General features: G+C 32.5%; 2 protein-coding genes across 3 annotated transcripts in view; one reads left to right on the top strand and one right to left on the bottom strand.

Moving 5' to 3' along the window:
* LOC114325577 (uncharacterized) overlaps nucleotides 1-25,884 on the bottom strand; it is a 101,121-nt gene that overhangs the window by 21,501 nt on the left and 53,736 nt on the right. Inside the window, exons 3-8 of one of the 2 annotated variants that reach the window (XM_028273675.2) lie at nucleotides 20,283-20,645; nucleotides 15,365-15,610; nucleotides 12,076-12,480; nucleotides 10,602-10,815; nucleotides 6,264-6,341; nucleotides 5,434-5,612 (exon numbers count right to left, since the gene is read on the bottom strand). In XM_028273675.2, coding sequence (XP_028129476.1) covers nucleotides 5,434-5,612; nucleotides 6,264-6,341; nucleotides 10,602-10,815; nucleotides 12,076-12,480; nucleotides 15,365-15,610; nucleotides 20,283-20,645 — 1,485 coding nt within the window. The remainder of the gene's footprint in view (nucleotides 1-5,433; nucleotides 5,613-6,263; nucleotides 6,342-10,601; nucleotides 10,816-12,075; nucleotides 12,481-15,364; nucleotides 15,611-20,282; nucleotides 20,646-25,884) is intronic. The other variant, XM_028273677.2, reaches the window with a different exon arrangement.
* Nucleotides 24,960-25,884, top strand: part of LOC114325578 (protein artichoke) — a 35,949-nt gene continuing 35,024 nt past the window's right edge. The window contains exon 1 of the mRNA XM_050647396.1: nucleotides 24,960-25,132. Coding sequence (XP_050503353.1) covers nucleotides 25,115-25,132 — 18 coding nt within the window. The 5' untranslated portion in view covers nucleotides 24,960-25,114. The remainder of the gene's footprint in view (nucleotides 25,133-25,884) is intronic.

Genomic DNA, 25,884 nt, shown 5'->3' on the forward strand with positions numbered 1-25,884 from the left:
TTTTGACATAGAGCAAGACAGTAGACTAATGTGGAACATAACAATATCACACTTTATAGTAGGGGAGGCAAGTAAGTATGCTAAATTTGCAGTTACTCGACCGATATGGGGACCTATTGGGTTGTGAAGATTAGGTCCTAAAACCAAAAAAGTTAAGTCGTCTATTTAAGTGGGGGATTTTCCATTTTTTAATTTAATTTTCCATTTGCAACAATCGTTTTTCCGATTACAGCGCCATCTATCCATAATTCGAAAAAAGGTCGCGAATAAAAGTTACTTATTTTTATGTAAGGAATCCAAATCTGCAATAAAAAATGGGAGCTCCTATTTAAGATTTTAAATTTACCCCCCACCCTACCTCCGTGGAGGGTCGTGTTTGGTGCCATTCGATAGATTTTTCAAAAATATTGAATACATGTATTTTTCAGTTTTTCGATCTGATGTTCATTTCGCGAAATATTCGCTTTTTTTTGTGAAACTTTGTGACACCCATTTGCTTAGGCCCCGTCCAAATCGTCAGATTTTTGAAATATACACTGTTTTGGATGTAGGTACTTAACTTCATCATCAATCAGCCGTTTGCATCCACTGCTGGATATAGGCCTCCCCTATTTCGATCCACTGTCTTCTGTCAATTTGTGGTCATTCTTTTTATATCGTCCATCGCGTGGGTGGTCTTTCTCTACTTCTTCTGTCGGCTCTTGGTCTCCTCTCGAGCAACCTCTTTGTCCATCTCCCATCTGTTACACGGGCCACATGACCGGCCCAGTTCCATTTAAGTTTAGCCACCTGATATACAACATCTTTGACTCCTGTTCTCTTAACTTACCTTATCTTAATCTGACGATTTCGAGTTTTTCTAAGAATAGATTTTTTTCGGGCCCCCCTTAACGAACCCCCCCTGTATTAACAGTCCATATATGGTAGGGGTACATTTACAGGGTACAAGGTTTCTCCCCATGTGATAATCTGACGCGCTCGAGTAACTGCAAATATCCCCGCCTGGGCTCCCCTACCATTAACAAATTATACCCCTTGTAAGTTCTTAACACACTATAGATATGAATTATTAAGCATGTGTACTTGAAAAGAAAAAAAAAATTAGACAGTTGCCAATTGAAAAACAAATCAACTGGATCTGGAATTTTCTGTTAGACCAATTCCTTTATAATAATTAATGTAGCGGTTAGTTGAAAGAATACATGCACTCTCTACAATCCATCACCATAATAAAGTCCACAGTCTGTTAAAGTACAACCAAACCAGTTAGATCAGCGACATGATTATTCTATTTTCTAGCGGTAGCTCCTGTAAGCCTTATAGATCATCGTCTGTTTTTGACTAAGGTTACTGAACCTGCTAAGCTCTTCTTTAAGAATAAATTCTATAGTCGTGGACTAAACGTCCATATATAAGAAGAGGATTCCCAAATTATTAAGCATATTTCATACTTTTTTCCCACACCGTATATTTTGTTAAGCTCATGTCACATTAATTATGTTTATTATAAGAATAAAATATATTTTATTACTAAAAAACTATAAGCAAGCCAATGGATATTTAAGTATGTTTTATTTTGCTCATTTTTACAATTTTATTAAAAAAAATATACAAAAAATTATGAATTTAAATTTGACAATTAAATATTAATCAACCACGTTTGATAACAAACAAATAAAAATGGAACAATATGAGGCGAGACAGTGAAAATGCTCAGACTATGTATAAAAATTGACTCTAACTTAATTTATACTTTATTAAGAACTGTTTAGTACTTATACATAGTAGACCAACAGTCTAAAAACGTCTAATTTACTCTTAAATGTATGGTTGAACTCGTATTAAAGTATGGATTCCAATAATAATACAATATACAGAGTATTGTATTTAAAACAACAAAGAGACTAATTATCATAGCAAGCATCAAATTTGAAATATCCATATTGTAGAATAGGCGTATCCCGGTTTTTGTACATTTTGTATATAGTCGTTAATTTCCGTTTCTGTAATCAAGTATATTCAAATGGGAAATAAGCCACAATTTTACCTAAAAATGATTTTATTAACGTTTCGACGCCCAAGTCGGATGTCGTTGTCAAAATACAAAATAATACTAAATAAATAAAAATGTTGTTGCTTAGTAAAAAATTCTTCTAATAATTTATTTAATCTGACTCATTTATATCGGCAATTCAGACACGTATTATACATTTTAAAGTAGACGACTTTAAAATGATATTGCCAATATTGATGAGTTGCGTTCCTGGGACGACTTTACTAAAAGATAGTTCATTCGATTACATGAAATCAATCCCAACTCAAGAATATCCGCCACAAAAAATCATAGCATGTGATCTGTCTTTAAAAAGACAACCAAATGCAACGGTGGCACTGAAATTCTCGTGTTAGAGATTACATAGTAAATCACGAGGGAAAACCAGGAAAAACCTCGTGATACTATCCCGACATCGTAAGTATTTGGGTTTACATTTAGTTTACTCTCAAAACTAATACCAAATTCTGACTTGATATTTTACATTTTAAATATGTACTAACTCATATGTTACTGATTTACTAATTGTGGTATTTTCTTTCTGTTGACTTCCTCCTTTAATATGGGTAACCACATCCTACCGAGGAATTTGCGACACAATTGGTTTCATTTAGCATAATTAGAGCCGCTCTTTGATTTTTCTCTTTTTACTATCTGCTTCTTTTAGGACTATACTTGAATCTCTCCACTTGTGAATGCGAACAATTTTATATAGGTGAAACGTCAAGACCATTAGACGTTAGAGTAAATGAACATCAGTCTTATATAAAAAATAGAAAATTTTACAGATCTCAAATATGTCAACACGCATGGGATAATGAACATAGAGTTCAGTGGAGAGATTCAAGTATAGTCCTAAAAGAAGCAGATAGTAAAAAGAGAAAAATCAAAGAAGCGGCTCTAATTATGCTAAATGAAACCAATTGTGTCGCAAATTCCTCGGTAGAATGCAGTAGGATGTGGTTACCCACATTAAAGGAGGAAGTCAATAGAAAGAAAATACCACAATTAGTAAATCAGTAACATATCGAGTTAGTACATATTTAAAATTTAAAATATCAAGTCAGAATTTGGTATTAGTTTTGAGAGTAAACTAAATGTAAACCCAAATACTTACGATGTCGGGATAGTATCACGAGGTTTTTCCTGGTTTTCCCTCGTGATTTACTATGGAATCTCTAACGCGAGAATTTCAGTACCACCGTTGCATTTGGTTGTCTTTTTAAAGACAGATCACATGCTATGATTTTTTGTGGCGGATATTCTTGAGTTGGGATTGATTTCATGTAATCGAATGAACTATCTTTTAGTAAAGTCGTCCCAGGAACGCAACTCATCAATATTGGCAATATCATTTTAAAGTCGTCTACTTTAAAATGTATAATACGTGTCTGAATTACCGATATAAATGAGTCAGATTAAATAAATTATTAGAAGAATTTTTTATTAAGCAACAACATTTTTATTTATTTAGTATTATTTTGTATTTTGACAACGACACCCGACTTGGGCGTTGAAACGTTAATAAAATAATTTTTAGGTAAAATTGTGGCTTATTTCCCATTTGAATATACTTGATTATAAAAATGCCACAAGAAAATAGCTTCAGAACAACATTCCGTTTCTGTATTCGAAAAAAAAAAAAAAAAAATCGACGACACAATGTCTCACCTCAAAAAATTCATTCACTACAGTAATGTACAAGTGATCTCTTTGCAGATCATAAAATATCACAATATATCTTAAAATTAAAAAAAATGGCGTGTTAACTATCTAAAAACATACATTGTAAATAAGTGCTGTTTGATTGAACTAATTAGTTTAGAAGGAACATGCAATACCATGCAGATAATCAGGTGAAGTTCATTATTATAAGTTTGGTAAATCAATAAATCAAATATTTTCTTCTAAGTAATATCAATATTATGGTAAAAATCATTTTTTGGCGACCAAAATCTACAGATCTTAGTCTTATGAATTTCTTTCAGCACTAATCGTTCAACAATCATTGTAGATAACCTTTTTGTACTTCTTATTGAAGTTATTTTCATCCAAGCGACTATAATTAGTAGTCGTTAGCAATGATAAGTAGAAAACGTCTAGAAAAGGCGTCAATTGTCATCATGCAAATGACAATTGACACTGAAGTGAAAACCGATAAAATAGTATTTTTGTGTTAATCATGGCTTAATTTATTTCAAAAAATTTCAAGTAAAATCTTCAGAAATTTTATTGCTTAAACGTTTCAATATCTGCTTATAACGTTATAGATATAAAGAATTATTGATGGTTTCTAATAATAATAAACTTCCATGTTACAAGAAATGTAAGTAGGCAAAATAAGTTTAAGCAAAGAAGAGTGGTTGGTGAAAAATAACAAATTTTGACGTATATCTACAGAGATTCTTCAGCCAACATAATTATTAATTGCAACTGGTAATCCTGTCAATTTTTTTCGTCAACATTAAGACATTAATTATTCTTCTGCATGAACATTAAACTCTTATTATCAGTTTCAAAGGCCTATAATTTTACATAGTTGAAACTGTTTGTAATTATGGTGTTTGTATTATTATTTTTATTATCATTTTGCTTAACTGTTAAAGACAATGCAATGGAAGTCGTATTCATTTGCAATTTGAATTAATTTCTTATATTTTGAATCAATTCATATAAATGGATTTCTAACAATTGTCATTGGCAGACAAAAATTTGAATTTTTAAAAACATTTTGAAGAAATTAGTAAACATTCTCGAAAATTTAATCAATGGCAGACTAAAAGTGAGAAAAATTAGAATTTTTAATGAGATTATTGGAGAGATTAGTAAAAATTCTACAAAATTTAAATCGTGTTGGCTAAAAACAAATGGCAGACAAAAATGACGAAAATTTGTAATGTCAAAGAGATTTTGAAGACATTAGTGAACATTCTCCAAAATTTCAATCGTATTAACATTATCTAAATGACTTTTAAAAACAAAGTCAAGGCAGCCTAAAAGTGGAGAAAACTTGAATTTTTAAAGAGATTATTGAAGAGATTAGTGAACAGTTAGCATTTTTCAAATGAAATAATGTGTTGAAAGGATGTATGTTTTCATGTTTAGTAAAAATTGTTTTCCTAATCGTGTTTTGCTAACATCTTCTCGACTCTACCACGCAATGGACTCCTTGCTAATATTCTCTCGACTCCTTGGAGATCAAATTAGCTCAAATTAAGTAAAACAAGTAGAAAACAACTAAGGAATTTAAAGCAGTACGTTGAATTTCAACCTTACAATTACGCAGACTCCGAACCTGTCGAATCTGCTAAATCTATCACCGAAGAGTTTTGTCGTTTAGTTACCAGCCGCTTAATTTCTCCAGAATTCTTAAGAATTACCTGTATATGTGCGCGAGATGGTACCTTCGGACTACTGTCTAGATTCATGTTCTCGTTCGAGTTGTTTCGGTGTCCTTGTAGAGCCATCACCAGGTGAGGCCGAAGTTGACGTCTCAGGGCGCTGAGCATGTCGTCTGTATCCGAACTTTCCGCTGCGCGACGTTCTTTGGAAGCTGAAACTAATAATTATTGTTGTATTAATCATTTAATGCGGATATACAACGAGAGGATACTTAAGCACCTAAAAATACCTCAATACTTGAGGAGCACGCATTCAACTAATGCATGCTTCTTATTATGACATATGGATGTCAAACCTGGGCCCTAATCAAGGCAAATATGAGTAAACTAGCCACAAGAGACAGGGAAAAGTTAGTTATACGACTGTCAGATAAAAAGGAAGACAGAAAAAATTGCCAAAATCAAGAGGAGATTCGCAGGCCACACTACTAGACAAAGACACCAACGTTGAAACGCCCCAATACAACATTGGAGACGTTACAAAGGTAGACAACAACATTAATGGGTAGATGACATCAAAAAAATAGTCAGAACAAATTGTAAGTATGTTACTCAGGATAGAGATTGATCAATCGAAATGATAGGTGTTTGGAGAGAGACCAGAAGGAAAAAGTTGTTTGAATATTATATGATGCTATTGCATTAAAGGTACACTTTGGACCGGCTGAAAAAATAAATACAAATTCATTCGTTGGCTTTTTATTTTTCTGAATTGAAAGTTTGGTTAAATCAATTTTTTGATACCTTCAGGTCTTGATTATCCACGTTCTATTATGATTGAAAAAGTACAAGGTGCAATTTCTACTTACCTTTTACAATTTTCGCTTTATATGCTTTATATGTGTGCACTGGGGGGTTAACAAAATTACCAACAACAGGAGAGTAATCTAAAAAATAAAGAACATTATAAGACACATTGATACAAAAAGCCCAATGAGAAATAATATTGTAACGTGATTACAAATTACTGGTATTTCGATGTACAAGGATGTATTTTGTCTAAAGTCTAACGAGGCTAAAAATAAACAGAAAAATTAGATGAAAACTTAAAAATTATTTTAAAAATGAAGTGAAATGCCAAAAAACCTAACAGAAACTTTAAAATTCAACTAGAAAATTAAACAATCTAACTAAATAATTACAAAAGAAACTACAAATTAAATAAAAAATATAATTACATTAAAAACTAATTATATACCCAAGAAACCGCCATGAATTTTAGAAATTAACTATATAACTAAATAATTACGAAAGAACCTAAGGTAACATTGACAAATTAACTCAAAATTTGGAAATTATCTTCAAAAACTATTGTAATTATCAAGAAACTACCAAAATTTTTAGAAATTATCTTGGAAACTAAAGAAATAATTACAAAAGAAATAAGTATAAAATAAAAAACCAGAATTAATTGAAAATTTGGAGATTACCTTAAAAGACAAAATAAGGAACCAAGAAACCACCCCAAATTGAAATTAACTTGAAAACTAAAAAAGTTAACTAAAAATTTAATAAATATCGGAGAAACTACTAAAAAAATTTCCAACTAACATTAAAATATATTAATTTTTTTCAAAAGGTATTTAAATATTCAAAAAACTACAAAAATTTTAGTAATAAACCAGACAACTAATAAAATTAACCAAAAAAGTTAATAATTACAGAAGAAATTAGAAAAAAATTGAAGGATTGACTAAAAATTTAGTGATTATCTTCAAAAACTAGCTGAATACACTACTCCAAGAAATTAACGCATCACCTTAAAAATAGGACATTTTTGATGTCTCGAATTTCCTAAACCAGGCGCCAGATTTAAGTGATTTTTTTATTATGTTATACAGGGTGTTAGTAAATAAGTATGAACAATTTTAACGGCTAATTCTACGTGAAAAATTAATACCAGTTTGCTTTTTAAACATATGTCCGCAAATGCTTAGTTTCGGAGATACGGGGTGTTGAAATTTTTATTTTAAACTGCCAATTTATTTATTGCTCTAAGACCAGTTACGCTATGAAAATGAAATTTGGTGAGTTTTAGGAGGTAGTTATTACGAATTTTTTGACATACAATTTAGAATTTTGTATTCATCATTGGCGCGCCTACGGGCAATGGTCTGAATTTTTTTAAAGAAAAAAATAGTACGCCACTGAGATATTTGAAATTAAAAATTATTTTTAAATTCCACGTCTAATTTATGATAAAAAACCTTTCTTGCCTTTTTTTCATATGATGCACCGTTTTTATGCAGACAAATAAAACATCTTGGCACGTATTTTTCATTTCTTAATACATCATCAAGAACTATCCAATATAATAATACTAAACTAGAACAATAACAGAAAATATTACTAATAAGATTTCAACAAGTCGTAAAGCTGCAAGAAATGCTTAAAATGATCTCCTTTGCAGATAACAGAAGAATTTTATATTCATCATTGGCGCGCGTACGGCTAATGGTCTGAATTTTTTGAAGAAAAAGATAGTACGCCACTGAGATATGTCAAACTAAAAATCATTTTTGAATTCCTCGTTCAATTTACGACAAAAAATCTTTCTTTCCTTTTTTTCATGCGAGGCGCCGTTTTTATACAAAAAAAAACATCTTAACGCTTACCAAGTATTTGAGGTAGTTTCAATATGCATAGAAACTTAGTTCAAATACTTTGTAAACGTTAAAATGTTTAATTTTTTTGCATAAAAACGGCGCCGCATATGAAAAAAGACAAGAAAGATTTTTTGTCGTCAATTTAACGAGAAATTCAAAAATGATTTTTAGTTTGACATATCTCAGTGGCGTACTATTTTTTTCTTCAAAAAATTCAGACCATTACCCGTACCCGCGCTAATGATGAATATAAAATTCTTCTGTTACTTGTAAAAGAGATCATTTTAAACATTTCTTGCAGCTTTGCACCTAGTTGAAATGGTATTAGTTTAGTATTATTATATTGGATAGTTCTTGATGATGTATTAAGAAATGAAAAATATGCGCCAAGATGATTTATTTTTCTGCATAAAAACGGTGTATCATATGAAAAAAAGGCAAGAAAGATTTTTTATCATAAATTAGACGTGGAATTTAAAAATAATTTCTAATTCGAAATATCTCAGTTACGTACTATTTTTTTCTTTAAAATAATTCAGACCATTGCCTGTAGGCGCGCCAATGATGAATACAAAATTCTTAATTGTATGTCATAAAATTCGTAATAACTACCTCCTAAAACTCACCAAATTTCATTTTCATAGCTCAACTGGTCTTAGAGAAATAAATAAATTGGCAGTTTGAAATGAAAATTTCAACATCCCGTATCTCCGAAACTAAGCATTTGCGGACATATGTTTATAGAGCAAACTGGCATTAATTTTTCATGTAGAATGAGCCCTTAAAATTTGTTATACTTATTTACTAACACCCTGTATATAGCCTTATTATTTAACAATATAGCTGTAATAATATTGTTGCTAGACAGGTAAATTATCATTGTATACCGGATGTACCAATCAAACTGTGTTTTTTTTTCTAAAAGTTCACCACACCCTGTGGAATATTCTAGAATATATAAAATTCTAAAATTAAAACCCAACTATAGCCTTAGATTTTCTTAAAATGTTGTTTTTTATTCAATCGCTTATGTTGGATAATAAAAAGTTTGGTACTTTAACAACTAGTCATGTTCTTCATCAATACAAACTTTAAAGGGTTGCTACATGAAAAAGCAATGACAGTTTGTTTTATATTTGTTGTCCGCAAATGCTTCGTTTCCGAGATACTGGGTGTTGAAATTTGTCTTACAAATGGACAATTTATTTATTGTCGATTTGTAAGAAAAATTTCAACATCCTGTATCTCGGAAACGAAGCATTTACGGACATATGTTTATAAAGCAAATTGTCTATTTTTTCATGCAGAATTACCCCTTAAAGTTGGCCGCACTTATTTAGAAACACCCTGTATTTATGAAGAACGTGACTAGTTGAAAAAGTCCTATCTTTTTTATTATCCAACATAAATAAATTAATCAAAAAACAGAATGTTAAGAAAACATGAGGTTGGGTTTTAATTTCAGTATTTTATAGATGCTAGAATATTTCACAGGGTGTGGTGAACTTTTAGAAAAAAAAAACACAGTTTGATTGGTACACCCGGTATACAGTGACAATTTACCTGTCTAGCAACAATTTTGATCTCTGACTCAACATAAAATGATCTCGCATCTCCTGGCTCAACAATCTGAGAAAGTGGTATAATTGCAGTTCCGTCAACTTGTTCAGAGCTGCAAACTCAAAAGTGAAAATAGCAGTGATGATTACCAACCTCCTTAGAGGAGACGGTACCTAAAGAAGAAGATATTAAAAAATCACTCTAATTGGACAACTTAAAAAATGACCTATTTTTAAAGTGGTACGTTAATTTCTTGGAGTAGTGTATTTAAAAAACTACAACATTTTTAGGAATTAACTAGAAAACTAAAGAAATCAAGTAGAAAACGAAAGAAAATAAGTGAAAAATTTAATGATTACGTAAGAAACTAAGAAAAAGTTGGAAGAATGTACTGAAAATTTAGCAATTCCTTTCAAAAACTATTTAATTGTTCAAGAAACTGCAAACTTTTTAGAAATTTATAAATACGAAACCAACTAAAAGAAAAACACAATTAAACAAAGATGCAAATAAAACGGATCGAGCGTTTTAAGTTAACGTTACAAAAAGTCATAATAATATAATGTATAGTAACTGTATTCAAGATGTGACTGATTTTACGTCGAGTACTTTTAATTTCTAGGCCTGGATCCCGCGTACCAAAAAAAAGTTGATTAATAGCAAGCTGAAAATGTGTGATTACCTTAACGGTGTCTAGTCGGACAAACTTTGATGTATGCGAACATTGGAACAGGGGAAGTTTTAATAGTGGTTCATGTTAAAGATTTAGAACGTCAGATTACGAAAACGCCTCATGTATTTTGTCGGACAGAACTTCCAATTGATTTGTTACCCTTTCATTAAACTCTCATGCAAAAATCGGACTGCTATTTACCACCAAATATAATTTCTATCATTTGACATGTTCTACGTGTCGGACTTATTAAAATGCCCAACAAATTTGTCGGACAAACATTTTTTCATGAAAAAGAAAAAACTTACCGGCTTTTTCTCGTTCTGCCGCTTTCGGCCTTCTGCGTCTGGTGTGAATTGTGTCTCGTCGCATAGTGACTGGCCGGTCTATATTATGCAATTTAAAGTAAAGGCCACATGCGTTACAAACCATCTCCCCTCTCAAGTTCCGCCTCCAAATAGTCGTCGTCTGTGTACCGCAATTCGTACAGGACAAAGCCACACGCTTTGGAACCTCCACCCTCTAAACAAAAACACAATCAACACTTTTCAACTTTCTTTACTTTCTAAATTGAAAAAAAGGACAATTTTTAAATATTTTTAAAGAAAGAACTATTGATTTATAAAATGAAAAACAGTAAATATTTCATTCCGTTTCAAAGGCAACCACCATCCTCATAAGTACGTTTCACCCTTTTGGAATCTTCAAAGAGGTCTGTGGTCTGCTCTAAATCGTAACGAAAACTAACCGTCTTACTAAGCAAAATTATATAAAATAATTTGTTGCTAGACGTTGTAGAGACATCTATTTTAAACAATGGGAAGTTTTAGATTCGAAAATCCAAAACTTGGAACCAAGATTATGGTGACAACCTGAAATCGTGCCTTCTAAAATTTGCAAGGCAAATAACATGAATAAAGCAGACTAGATTAGGGGGCAACTAGTCTCTTGATGGGTTGTGGAATGCAATCTTAGATTCCCCCTAGTCTGCTTTATTCATCTTGCAGATTTGTGTAGTAGATTTTGATAAAAACGTCTCCCAGTATTGAATGCGATTTCAAGAAAAACTTTCTCGAAAAAAGAAAAGTATTCTTACTGTAATGTTATCAAATGAAATGGTCATATTTCTTTTTTTTTTCTTCTCTAGAGATTCCTGGTGCAAAATGGGTGCCATCATTGTTCAGTAAAAGTTCTAATTGGTCCGTCAGAGCTTTTTTTGCATCATTTTGAGCTCTTTTGATGTCTCGCTGTTCCTTCTATTGATTTGAACAACAGAACAACACGAGCTTCGTCGACATTTTCCGATCAACTAGTTGCTTTATCCAATTTTTATTCCCTTAAGGTGCATGCAATGCATTACTAGATTGTGATTTTTTACCTAAGAACTGGATAATTCAGAATTGTTTTCTACGGTAAACTGATTACCTTTAAATCTGATTATCTTTTAATATTATGCTTGTTTCGGTGCGCCCGCTTACTTTGACTCCTTTTAAATGACCACAAGATCCAGGCTTTTCTTCCAACTTTCAAAACAGTAATTTTCGACAAGTTTCGATAATATAAAACACGTGCTCGCTTTAAATTTTAGAACCCAACTGTCGAGTTGCAGCTGTACAGGTCAGGCGTCGCGTGCGCTGTTGTATACACACCAGTTTTAGCTCAGGTAGGTACCGTTTTCTAGGATTTTCTATGACACTAAGAAATGTTTTTACATAAAAAAACGATTGATTTTTTAATTTAGAAAATAAAGTTCTCTTAAGGAAATTGTATATTTGTACGTACCTTTCCTTTGACCATATTACACCACGGACTATTTCCTGTGAAATCCGGTCCGTACTCCTCTTCCTCGTCTTGATCCATAGGCACGCTGTCTGACACAGACGCTTTCGAAGGATAACTTTGTTTCCGTCTACTCTTTTCCGCGTTGGTGTGTTCTAGGGACTTCTGTTGTTCATCAAACAACGTGTAGTTGAGGACGTGAGGTTGCGCCGGAGTGATGGTCATTCCCAGTTTTCGGCACGTAATGAGTTTCCTGAGGAGCTGGCTCGCCTCTCCACTTAGAGGCGGATTGTATCCGTTTCGAGAGAGAGCCTGCAATACCGCCGGATCGACGTCGCTGTGATTAAAGGTAGGTTCGGAGGTAGGGGAGGTTTCGCTTAGCGTCGAGTCGCTATGCTCTTCGTTTATCTGAAAATTACCACAATATTGTTTAGAGTGATTTGAATGATCCAAATTACATTAGATTAACAAATCAGAATAAACGCAAACTTCGTCAAGTTAAGATATGTTGTTAGTCTCCCTTATCTATTTAATATTGAAAAAAAAACCTGCACATGCTTTCAAATAATGCCTTTCCTTCAATATTACTTCATGGAGATCCCGTAGTAAGAAGGCTCATTTAGTTTCTATTTTTAAAAAGAGTAATAGAAAAGACCCAAATTGTTATCGAGGTTTAAGTGTAATCAGTACTATGTGCCACCTGTTTAGCAAAATATTAAACAATAACATTAGACAGAACATATTAAAAATTTAATAGGAGATCAGAATGGATTCACATCAGAAAAATCTTGTACAGATAATCTTTTTGTTTTACAACAACTGGCAGAAAAGTTTGTATCCGTAGGAAAATAATTACACTTAGCTTTTGTTGACTTAAAAACGGCATATGGCACAGTTTCTAGAACAAAGCTGTGAGAAGCCTTGAAAGACCTGAATATTGACAACCACCTTTTGCAGATTATCATAGAAATGTACAGGAATAATACAGTACAAGTTAGTAATGGCGAGATCTTGTCGCTCTCCATTAATGCCACAAAAGGCCTTAGACAGGGTTGTAGTATGTCTCCTCTTTTGTTTAATTTGTATGTTGAGGCAGCCCTTAGAAGCTGGAAGAAGATATGTGGCGGAAAGGGTATTCCAGTTAATGACAACGCCCTTTTCTGTCTTAGTTATGCAGATGATCAAGTCGTGATAGCTCAGGATGCTTTCGATCTAGAATTTATGATGAAAAGGTTGTATCATGAGTATCAAAAGTGGGAACTGCAAGTGAGTCTAACAAGAACAGAGTATTTGGTAGTAAACATCGAGGAAGTCCATGTCAATGATGACGTTAATATTAATCAGGTGAAAAACATTTAAATACCTGGGAGCATTGTTTGACAAGACCGGATTAGGGGGAGCAGAGATAAAGCAGAGAATCCGGAAAGGCAGGCAAATTGTGGGAAGCAAATTCATTTTGGTGGGATAAGAATATTTCTAATAAACACAAGAAAAGGGTGGGCAGAGCAATAGTGGAGTCGGTACTGTGTTATGGCTCGGAAGTATGGACTCTCAACGCAGATCTGAAAAGACGGCTACTAGCCGTAGAAATGGACCATATAAGAAGTGCAAGAATTTCCAGATGTGAAAGGAAAACTAACGAAGAAGTAATAACAAGAATGAACGCTGAGGAAATGGTAGTAGATAGAATAGAAAGAAGACCTTTGAAATGGTTTGGACACCTATTAAAAATGCCTGAAGAACGTTACCCTAAACAAATATTTCAGTGGAGACCACCAGGAAGAGGAAAGCGAAAGAAGACCGAGAATGTCGTGGAAACAGAGCGTCAGGAGAACGATGTATGACCGCAATTTACAAGAAGACGATGCCTTGGACAGAGAGGTTTGGCAAAGGATGACGGGAATAAGGCAAGACGCTGTTAACAATTGAATAATCACTGTAACATAATTGTACCCGTAAATAGATAGATAGATCACGTAGTAGTTAGTATAAGTGATTAAGTACATGTTTTAGGTATTAAGTACAGAATATTTAAATAAAGTGAAGTGTAAAAGAAAATGGGACCGAAAGAATTGAAAAAAGAAATACTAGTAGCAAAAGAAGTATCATTCGACAGTACATAAGATGGAAAGTTGAACCGAGGACGGTGGAAGATAAACCGTGGAAGAAAATATCCCGAAATGAACAAACTTTTTAAGATTCTGCAAATAAAAATGGATTAGTGAATTTTTCGAACTTGTAAAAACATAAATACTTTGCCATTATACAGGGTGTTCCATTGGGAAAGTAACGTACGTTAACTGTAGAAAGAGGACACTTAGGCGGTCTCAAAAATACCAGACTTAATGGGTCTGACTCCATTAATAACAAAGATACTGGGTGTTTTATCTATTTTGCCATTTTTTTATTTGGTTCATAACTTTTTAACCACACTGTATATTTATTTTATATTTGGCACGCAAATATTTTTTAAGGTGTACAATCAATTAATTTATTTACTATTGTAAAAAATCCAGGTACGGATTAAAAAATATTGGAAAAATATTCCGACCCAAAAACAATACCCTGTACATTAAATTTTTTTAAAATGGATGTTGTACTTGAAAAGTGTATGAAAAACTAAATTTAGTGGTATTCTTTAAATTTTCGGCAAAATGATTTTTCTGGTAAAATTTTGAATTTGAATTCTGAAATTATAGAGCTCGAAATAGAAAAAAAATTGAAATACGACTTACAACTTGTTAAACACACTGTATAGTTATTTTATATTTAACACCGAATATCATTTAAGGTGCCCAATCAATTAATTTATTTACAATTATAAAGAATACAGGACCGGATTAAAAAATATTGGAAAAATGCTCCGACCCAAAAAAACACCCTGTACATTAATTTTTGTTTAAATGGATTTTGCATTATAAAAGAGGATGAAAAACTAAATTTGAATTCTGAAATTATGTGAATTGCGAGAGCTCGAAGTAACAAAAATTAAAATGTAACTTAATTTTAATTAGTACAATTATTTAATCTAAATTGGTAAAATGTTAAGATTTCAGTGTTTTTTTATTATGGCGACAAATAATTCATAACAAATATGCACCTTTAATTCATGAATAAATAACAAAGGGTCCACAAAAAATACATAACTTTAATCAAAATATCTTAAAAATAAAAAAAAAAAACAGAAAAAAAAAATTTTTAAAAAGCGAACTTTGAAGACGGATCTGTAAAGACAGTACGTTCTAGCTAGATCATATAGTGAATGCAACATTATAACAAATCAAAATATTACCTGGGACATGTCTACTTCCAATCGTTCTGGATCTGAACTATTGCTTGAAATTGATACTGCGTCGGCTTCTTCTTTAATAAACGATATTTCGGGCACGCACGTAACTTTTTCCATCCTCTTGTTTGAGAGATCCGTCGGTTCGATCGGGGCGGAACTGAAATCTTGATGGACCATGGGCGAGGTGGTTATTTCTGGAAGATTTTGTGGTTCCGGAGGGTACTGTTGTAGTACGCTAGCTGGCTTTACCTAAAACATTTATGTAATAAGACGATAGGCAAATATATGGAACGCTTGAATTATTTCAGAAGTGGTTGACAGAAAAATTAATAAATCAGACATACAGACACAGAGTTGCATTCAGACCAGTAGTTAGAGGCAGCTGAGACAATGTGCCTCACACATAAAGATATTCGAAGAATATTTGAAAGTAAAATCCTTGGATGAATTATGAGCCTGATAAGAATGGAAAATGAAGAAATGAGAAGAAGAATTAACCATGAAATAAGAGACGTAATGGAGGAAGAAGATATAGTTAAGATATAGATTTATTCCGGTGGTGTTGTTGACGGAATTAATAAAAAATTAGTGTAACAACGAACAGTAATATATTTATTTATTTGGGTAACAAAAAGTGTTTTGCTTATACATCGCGTAAGAGGGTTTGTTATTGTTTTCGGCCCAGCGAGCGGCCTATGGCTCTGGGATGTTGTGACCGACTGACTGAGTGGCTGAAAAGAAACCACAGACGCTAATCTGTTTGTGTTTTACCATCTGACCAGATGGGCAATAAATTATTTAGATCTGGCGTTTAAAGGTTGAAACATTTCTGCAGTCTTACGTTTTCGAATTCATGTCCAATTGTAAGTTATTGACATAAGGTCTGATAAGGTAATTAATTTATGGGGAATTCAGTTTGTTAAACTGAACACACCAAAAACATATGGTTAAGGATACATTCCGTTTTGTAAAACTGTGTCCCTCTTAGCATCTGGTTTGTATTTTACATGTGAATTTATATGACCCATATTAGTTCGTTTTGAGAAAAGTTATTAGAAATTAAGAAAATAAAATTAGCAAAAATAGTAATTAAAGCGTACCGCTATAGATTTATTAAAGCGCAAAGATTGAAATGGCCGGGACAGAAGAAAAAACCTACTGATTAAGAAAGACCAGGTCATGAGAAATATCAAAATCCTGAAAGTGAGAAACTATATAGGGACCTATGCACAAATCGAAATGAGTGAAGAAAATTGGAATGAAAGTCGTCTGTTGTCTTATAAAATTGTACAAGTCACAGATTAAGGATGTACCAGAAAGAATTTCCAACAAGAAAAGTTTTCAGATTTAAATCATTATTTACCGTTTTAATTTTATGTAATGGTGGATTCTGTATTTGAGACTTTTCAGTTTATTTAAGAGATGTCGCTGATTGCGTCCTAAAGTGGATTTTAAATGATCTTTGAAATTCCACATAAAAGGATGGTTTGGCTTGGTTTTGCTTCAGAGGTGTGCACGCTAGCTCTGGTGAGTATGTCTGTAAGAAACACCTGTCCAGGGATTGTGCATAAGCCGTCTTTTTCTTTTCATACAATAAACTTTGAAAATACACAATAACAATGGGTAGTGATTCCCCGCAATAAGCGAATCAGAGAGCTCTAAGAAAGAGCGGCTAACATTCCATCACGAATGAAACCCCTTTACTGAAATCACCCTTTTAGCACCAAGCCCCAGATATATTTCTGCATTTCCTTTTAATTTGTTTTATGTTAATTAAATTAAATGAATTATCACGTGTACTGAGAACCTTGATGATGATGATGAATGGATAAATTATACCGCCGCCGCCTACGAAAAGTATAACTCCGAAAAATGCCGTTAAGAGTAGAACTTTCAATCAACGCCGCGAAAAATATTATTTTTGATTATATGATTGTGAAAATTATAATCCCTAATAAAGTGTTAGCGAAAAAATTTATTTTTTGAGAAGTATAGGCAAAAAACATCATTTCTGTTTGTGGGTCCACGAAAATTATAATTACTAAAAAGTTCTCAGAAATAATTGTTTTCGTCGGCAGAAACAGAAAGAGAAAGGGAAAAATTGTTTTCGTCGGCATCTATTATGAACTAAATCTTTTCGTTATAAATATTTTCGGAGTTATAATCTTTGCGGACACGCATATAAAAAAGAATTGTATCGCCAACACTTATCAAAGAGTTATTATTTTCAGTGGAAATATATTAGGAATCACATTAATCATAGGTACCAGCGATACATATACACTGCGGTTCAGAGAAAAGGGACCACCTACAAAATTTACGAAATTTCATATTCTTTTATTATTTGCTTTGGTGTTAAAATAGCCAATGTCAATTTTTTGCGTTTTGTTTTGTCAATATTAAATTTTAAATAACGCTGTACAAAAAAGTAAAATATTGACATTGGCCCTTTTAGCACCAAGCCACAGATATATTTCTGCATTTTCTTTTAATTTGTTTTATGTTAATTAAATTAAATGAATTATCACGTGTACTGAGAACCTAGACTGAGCGTTTAATAAGAATAAACAAATTCGCAAAACCTACTAAATCATAAAAATCTCAGAACTTATTATTTACTGTGAACTGTGTGAACTCTTGTAGTCTTCTAATAGACCAGGGCGCATCTGTAAAAATATTAGTACATTTGGACGTTGTTGATAGGTGACTCAAATTTTTTTGAAGAAATTGATTGAAAATGACTTAAATAATATTTGAGTTATCCTCTCTCTCAAAACGGTCCGGAACATTGTTTAAATAATCAAAATGTCAAAAAATGAAGGAAAAATTCGATTTTTTTCTTCGTTTTTTGATTATAACTTTAATTTTATTTCCAAGAAAAGTTGTATTGACATAAAAGTTGCGTAATTAAATTTCCTACAATATAGAATTAGTTAATAATTTAAAAAATAGTCACCTTTATTGCAAAATTGCAATAATTGCGAAAAACCATACAAAAACAACAAATATTGGCATTTTACGTTTTTCAACCATTTATGCTACACTAGGACCTTCATATTTCACCCAAAAAAACTTTATGGATACAGTAAAGCAAAATGTACTGTAAATTTCATTAAGATCGGTTTAATAGATTTTGCAAAATAAATTTTGCAATCCAGCTTTCGCAAAAAAAAATTCATCTTTTCAAAATATTACAGGACTGAAAAGAAAGCAGACAGCAAGTTGAAATTTTTTTTGCGAATAGAAGTGTACTGTACCTTTCAGTTCCAATTTGCAAAATTAAAATCGATTAACTACCACGGCGTCAGGAATTTTTTTAAATAAACATTAATTATTGGTGCTACGCGCAGGACAGCGGATAGTTTGCTCTGATTGGGCATTCCAATGACCTTTGATAATGATTGATACATTTTAATTTTTATTACATTTTGATATAAATAAATAAATTTGCTTATTGCAAAATAAAAACACATACTCTATCCTTTGAAATAACACTTTTTTTAGCAAAAACTTTCTTTGTTCATATATTTTAACTTAGAGAATAAAAGTTTATTATTTTTAAACATATGCAATTGTTTAAACAATATTTCACAAACAATAATAAAATTAGTTTGATTTTTGTGGAATTAAAATATTAAAATACAACAAAATATAGAGTAAGAAAATAATATATTAGATAAAGATTGGAAGAAATTTTGGTGAAAATCAACTTGTGTGAATCGAACACCGCTGTCCTGCGCGTAGCACCAATAATTAATGTTTATTTAAAAAAATTCCTGACGCCGTGGTAATTAATCGATTTTAATTTTGCAAATTGCAAATGAAAGTTACAGTACACTTCTATAAGCAAAAAAAATTCAAATTGCTATCTGCTTTATTTTCAGTCCTGCAACATTAAAAAAAATGAATTTTTTTGCGAAAGCTGGATTGCAAAATTTATTTTGCAAAATCTATTAAACCGATCGTAATTAAATTTACAGTGTTGTTTTACTATATCATAAAGTTTTTTTGGGTAGAATATGAAGGTCCCAAGTGTAGCATAAATGGTTGAAAAACGTAAAATGCGAATACTTGTTTTTGTATGGTTTTTTCGAAATTATTGCTATTTTGCAACAAGGGTGACTATTTTTTAAATTTTTAACCAATTCTATATTGCAGGAAATTTAATTACGCAACTTTTATGTGAGTACAACTTTTCTCAGAAATGAATAGTTTTAAAGTTATAATCAAAAACCAATAAGAAAATCGAATTTTTCCTTCATATTTTGACATTTTGATTATTTAAACAATGTTCCGGACCATTTTGAGTGGGATAACTCAAATATTATTATTTGAGTTATTTTCAAGCAATTTCTGCAAAAAAATTTGAGTCACCTCTCAACGTCCATCTTAAAACAGATGCGCCCTGGACTACAAAGAGTTTCTGAGATACCTTAGTGTTACACTAGCGTCCTTACAGTGAAAGTCTGTTCAGATTGTTACATTTCATCAACGGCGATCCGGTACGAGTATCAAAAGGAAGACAACAGTCAGGGAAGATTGTGTTTCACACTATTGCTGCAATGCGGAACCGGACACAAACTGCTAGAATGGTCCAAAGGCATATTCAGCAAGCCCAAGGACCAGTAATCAGCGTTTCTACTCTTCGACAAAGGTTAAGAGAACAAGGATTGACAGCTTGTAATCCAGCAACAGGGCCTTTACTTACTGCTGCTCACAAAAGACACATATGTACTTGCATTTGCTCATGAACATGCGATGTTATCTGCTGGGTTTACTGGCAATGTTTTTCTGCTGATGTAAGATAATGCGGGACCACACACGGTAAGCATTGTAACACAATATCTTGAAGATGTTGGTATGCCAAAAATAGACTGGTCTTCTCAAAGTGCATTAATTACTTATTAAAATAAACTGTTACCTTTATTAAGGGCTCACGCATTGAAGGTTCCTCGTGTTCCGTGCTATCCTTAGACAAATCCATCGATAGATCCTGAGGTGGTGTGGGGGGAGAAGGTATTCTTTCGACAATTTCAACTTTGGGTGTAATAACTGGTTCGGTATCCACGTGTTTATATGTCTGGCGAGTTTGTTCCATGAATATAGGGGGTTCAGATTTAATTTCTGGCGGTCTTACTACAGTTGGATGTTGTGCTTTTTGATGGCTGAGTTCTTTGTTATTGCTGGAAGGTGGTTCAGGGGCTTCTACCTTCAAATTTTGTGGTGTCATTGTTAAAGATAATCTTAAATTCTCTAGAAGTTTTTCGGATTGGTGCATTTTTTCCTGAAAAAATAAAAATAATTGTATTGATAAATTGATGCTATATATTGTAAAACAAAATCGATATTTAAAACCATAACACTATCTCACAATAAATCCGATTATACTATTATAGACCATAATAATACAGATAAATTCATAGAAGACAAAAATCTTAAAAAACGATTATCCGCAAATTAATAAAATAAAAGGTAAAGACATTTAAGAAGTAGAGTAAGTCACTATTTGGGGTCAATCATGGAAATAAAAGTATGCACGAAAGATATACAAGCAAGAATAACGAAGACACAAGTCGCCTTCTATTCATTTAAAAAAATCTGCCAAACAAGTGAAATATCAGAAGCAACAAAAATCAATGTATTCAATACCTGTGTCAAAAGTAGATGACTCTACGGAGCAGAAACTTGGAAACATGACTAAAGCACAACAAAGAGCCTACCAGACTTAGATCCTAAAAATTTACTGGCTTAATAAAATAAGTAGTACTATTGAAAAGAACAAAACAAACCAGTATAATAACAACAATTAAGCAAAAGAAATGGAAATACCTGGAAAAAAGCAGTAACCAAAGAACTCAACAAAATCGGCTTAAGATGGGAGGAAGTGCAAAACAAAAGAAACAGAGGAGAATGGAACGAACTGGTACGTAGAATAATCAGAGAATAAACACAAAAATATTGAATATAGAAGAGAGAGAGAGAGAGAGAGAGAGAGATTATTATACAACGATTATACGTACGTCAAACCAACTTCAAGATAGGATACTGTTCCAAAGTAGGATACTGTTCCATCGCCATGATTTTTTCTGGATCTGCTGCTATCTAGGCATATCTGGTGTTAGATAAAACTGTTCTAACTGGCATAACGTTGTCCATAAGGAAGTGAGATTGACGAAATTTCGTCTACAGAAGAGTTGGCAAACAGTATGCCAGTTGCAACCTCATACAGAGCGCTAGTGTAAAAACATAGCGGAGCATCGCACCTCGCAAGGCACATAGCTAGGCACATCGTATCCTGAAAATAAAATTATTTTGTTCTTCAAAACGTAGCGAGGCGAGGTGTGATGCTCCACTATGTAGACTGCTATTTAAATGCATTCAATTGTTTCTTCAGCTATGTGCGTAGCGATGTGCCTGGCCCTGGCGAGATGCGATGCTCCACTATGTTTTTGCACTTAGTTTTGGTGGTGGTACCATAGTGCTATGGAACGGTATTTCTTGGAAAGGACATACCGAACTTGAGGAGGCTAAGGATAGCAGCTAGGGGTAGCCAAGTTCTTGAAAATTTCTAGATCTTGTCTTGATCTTATCCTGATTTCAAGACAAGAAGTAATTTTAGATTTCAAGACAAGACAAGAAATGTTGTGTCAATTCCAAGATTTCTTGTCAAGAAAACAAGAAATCTTGAAACATCTTGACTAATTATGAAAACTCTAAAACCTATAAATATCGAAATTGATAAGCCATGAATTAAGGTAGATAATACTTCTTATGGAGTCAACGTCTGACCCTATACTACTAGCCGATGTTTTGGCTTTGTTCTTGTTAAAGCTGCTCTTGAAAATAGCCTTTCTGCAGGTACAGATGTTAATTATGGTGCAATAACCCCAGAGGTCAGCGATTTAAGTTGTTGCTGACGTTCCGAGAAAATCCTTGGTCATTTTCGAAAATGACGGATAGACATTCTTGTGTCTTCATCTCCAATCAAGTATATTCTCAGAATCTTCTGACCTACCCTTATTTAAGTATTTTTCAATTTCATGCTTCCAAGATTGTAAGTTATCATTATCAGCTTTCTTAAATAGGCAAGTAATATCTAAATCAAATTCGTTATCTTCTTTGTTAGTACTAAGTGCTGGATACGGTAATGAATTCTGTAGCTCTAGATGCTAGATCGTTTTTCGATTTATTAAAGTAGCTTTAAAAAATAATATTTCTTCAAATTTTTGTACTGCCTCTGATTGTAAAAGCTTTCCCCAAGATGAAGAAGAAATTGTCTCTACTTTATACCGAGAATCCAAAAAAGAACTATACAGTATATCCAATTACAGTGGAACCTCGATAAATCGGCCCCCGATAACCCGGAAGTCCGGCTAACCCGGACCGATTTTCATCAGACAAACATTTCAACAATAAAAATGTATGTATTATGTTAAAACATTTGATCTGTAGCCTCTTCTGGAATGTATTAAAAATATTGAGTTTCATTGATAAAACTTCGCTTCGACCATAATATAATATTTGAGAGATAATGGGTATTTGTGTAATTTGAACTATACGCTGTGAGCTCGTACGTTCGCGAGCGCCAGTAGTGACAAGTCTGTAAACGTTTACTGGAAATTTGACATAAATGTCAAAGTGATTAATTTAAAATTAAAAATAAAAACATTAATTATAAAAAATATTTGTTGGTCAAAGCTGTGGTATATATTTTTACCTTAAATATACTTACGTTTTAAATACTGAATTTAAGTTTTTTTAATGTTCCGTAAAATGTAATTATAAATTAATCTATTAATCTTAGCGCCATCTACACGATAATTGTGAAAGTATCCGAAGTAAGAAATTAATATTTCATCAATAGGGCTTTTCATTCTCAGTCATTTGTTTCGAGCTTCTGTCATAATGTTGTATAACCCGTGTATATTAATATTATACACGGATTATACGACATTTGACAGAAGCTCGAAACAAATGACAATCGATGAAAAGCCCTATAGAACGTCAAAATGATTAGCAAAATCTTAAAAAAATCGATTACAATTTAATGACTTTTTTGCGTTGTAAATATTAAGCGATAACAATTAAATAATAAATTTAAAAATTACCGGTGAAAGTTGCATTACTAATCCGCTAGGAGCGACACCAGCGAAGCTCATGATTCATGGCACACGGCGGCGGTAGAGCGATGTTAATTATCTGGGGCTATCGCAAACAACAGGCACCTGTTATTCCTTTATTTATTTCCAAGTGTCTTTTAAAAAATTATTTTTTAAACAATGGTCTTTTAAACAATGAAAGAGCCACTGTTCTTAAATAACATAACATTGTTCCGATGGCAGACGAAATTGACACAACCGAAACTGACTGAGTTTTTTTACCTAGAAATGAACAATACTCTATACTCTATACTGTCTATACTATACTCTATACAACTATAGGTAAGTTAGATGTGTACTGTGCATATATATTTCATGTTATTTTAATTATAACGGACTTTATCTATAAATATACCGTATTTTATTAATTTTTACCATGCTCTCCGGCTAACCCGGATTTTCGATAACCCGGATCGGCCGCGGTCCCGATTAATCCGAGTTATCGAGGTTCCACTGTAGTTTTGTAAATTAACTGTAAATTACAGTAAATTAATTGCTCATCGGTAGAGTCTCTATCAATTTTATTATCAAGTTCATGAGCCCATATTTCCAGTTTGTCTAAAAGTAAGTTTATTGCAATTACCACCATTATGAGTGTGTAATATTCTCCCCCTTCAAGTATTGAAGAAAGTGTTTTAAAGCTTCTCAGATTCTGACAAAATTTACTGATCAGAACCAATTCTTTATCTAATATCTTGCAATTATTTAGATTTTCGATGTTATCGCAAAATATAGTAAAAGCATTTTTTATACTTAAACCCCATGTTAGCACCTCGAAAGTTAAATGCCATTTTGTAGGCACATCTAATTTTGGCATAGTCATCTTATAATTTATGGCCTCGCAAGCACTGTTACGTTTAAGTTGCATTTGCTCTAAGTTTTTGATTTTTTGTACAAGGCATTTAATTTTACTTAAAGGAGAGTTCAAATCTAAAGATCTCATCCTCCAAATAATCAAAATCCGTTTCTATGTCTAAACTGTTTCCATTTGGTTAAATAACTTTTATGAAATACTGGACAGTTAGGTGTAGAATAGGTGCGAAACATACAAAATGCTTATTTTATTAGCACGCAAAGCAATAAAAAGGTCGCCGGGGAATCACCGGACCAGGTAATCAAGAAATTTCAAGATCTTGAAATTTCTTGAGTCAAGACAAGATATAAGATGTCAAGTGTCAAGAGAACGTCAAGACAAGATTGTTTAAAATTTCTTGATTTTTTCTCAAGACAAGACAAGAAGTTGTTATCAAGACAAGAATTCTTGTCTTGTCGACCCCTAATAGCAGCACAACAATTTCACTTTACATGATAATTTCAAAATATTCGATATCTTTGTCTGTGAATGTATTTGGTTAATTTAGTGTACAAACAAAGCCAACAAACCTGTAAGGATTCTTTCAACTATAGGAATAAACATTCATTCGTTATTTTGATACCGATTATGATAAAATTTAGTGCTCCAATCTTTCTATGAAATAATATAGATAATTTCGCGGTGCTGGCATTAAACTTGATAAGCTTGATAAGATAACGTATTAATTAGATTTACCTGTGGTAGTATGTACGTCGGATGAATCCAGACAAGTGAAAAAAGATGGAAAAGTGGTTAATAGTGAGTAATTGTTTTATTGTAACGCCTTATTTAATATTGTACATCGGATTTGCCTCTATGTAAATTAATATATTTCGTGAATTTTGAAATAGGTGTATATAAATAATATATTATGAAACAAGTGTATCGCTATTGCTTCGCAATGTTTACAGTGCACTTAAGATTAATCACAAATAAATATCTGGTTCATTCCAATATCATATGAGTTGTCTAGTTTTTGATATTTTCTTAAAAAGCAAATCACTCTTTTTTATGTTCACTTTTTAGGACCTTAGTTTTGTCAAAATCAGATGCTTCTTTTCGTTTTTTATGTTTTATGAGCGGTGTTGACTTTTTTTCGTGAACGTATTCTTGAGTTAAGTAGCTGATTGGTATGTCCAATACATACTCCATCGCGATTTGAGAGGTAGATTTCATATACAACATGCGATTTTTTGAAGTTATACTTCTGTACCGGCGATAGAGGGTAAATTTTTATATGGGAAAACCTAGCGACCGGGCGCATGCGCATTATAACTTTGTTCTGATTGGATGTTCAAATGACATGTCAAAAATTATTCAATATGGTGGCTGTGGCACAGCTGTAGTTAGATTATTTATGGTTGTTGCGTTTTAAAATTTGTGTGAAAAGAAACAACAAACAAAAGTTAGTTAACAGTTATACTGCCTTTTTAAATAGTTTTCATATACCTATATTTTTGGACTTTTGGACAAGGAAAACTCATTCTAATTTGGTAAGTACCTAGTTTTTA

Source organism: Diabrotica virgifera, chromosome 3 (genome assembly GCF_917563875.1).
Source record: "Diabrotica virgifera virgifera chromosome 3, PGI_DIABVI_V3a".
Taxonomy (NCBI): domain Eukaryota; kingdom Metazoa; phylum Arthropoda; class Insecta; order Coleoptera; family Chrysomelidae; genus Diabrotica; species Diabrotica virgifera.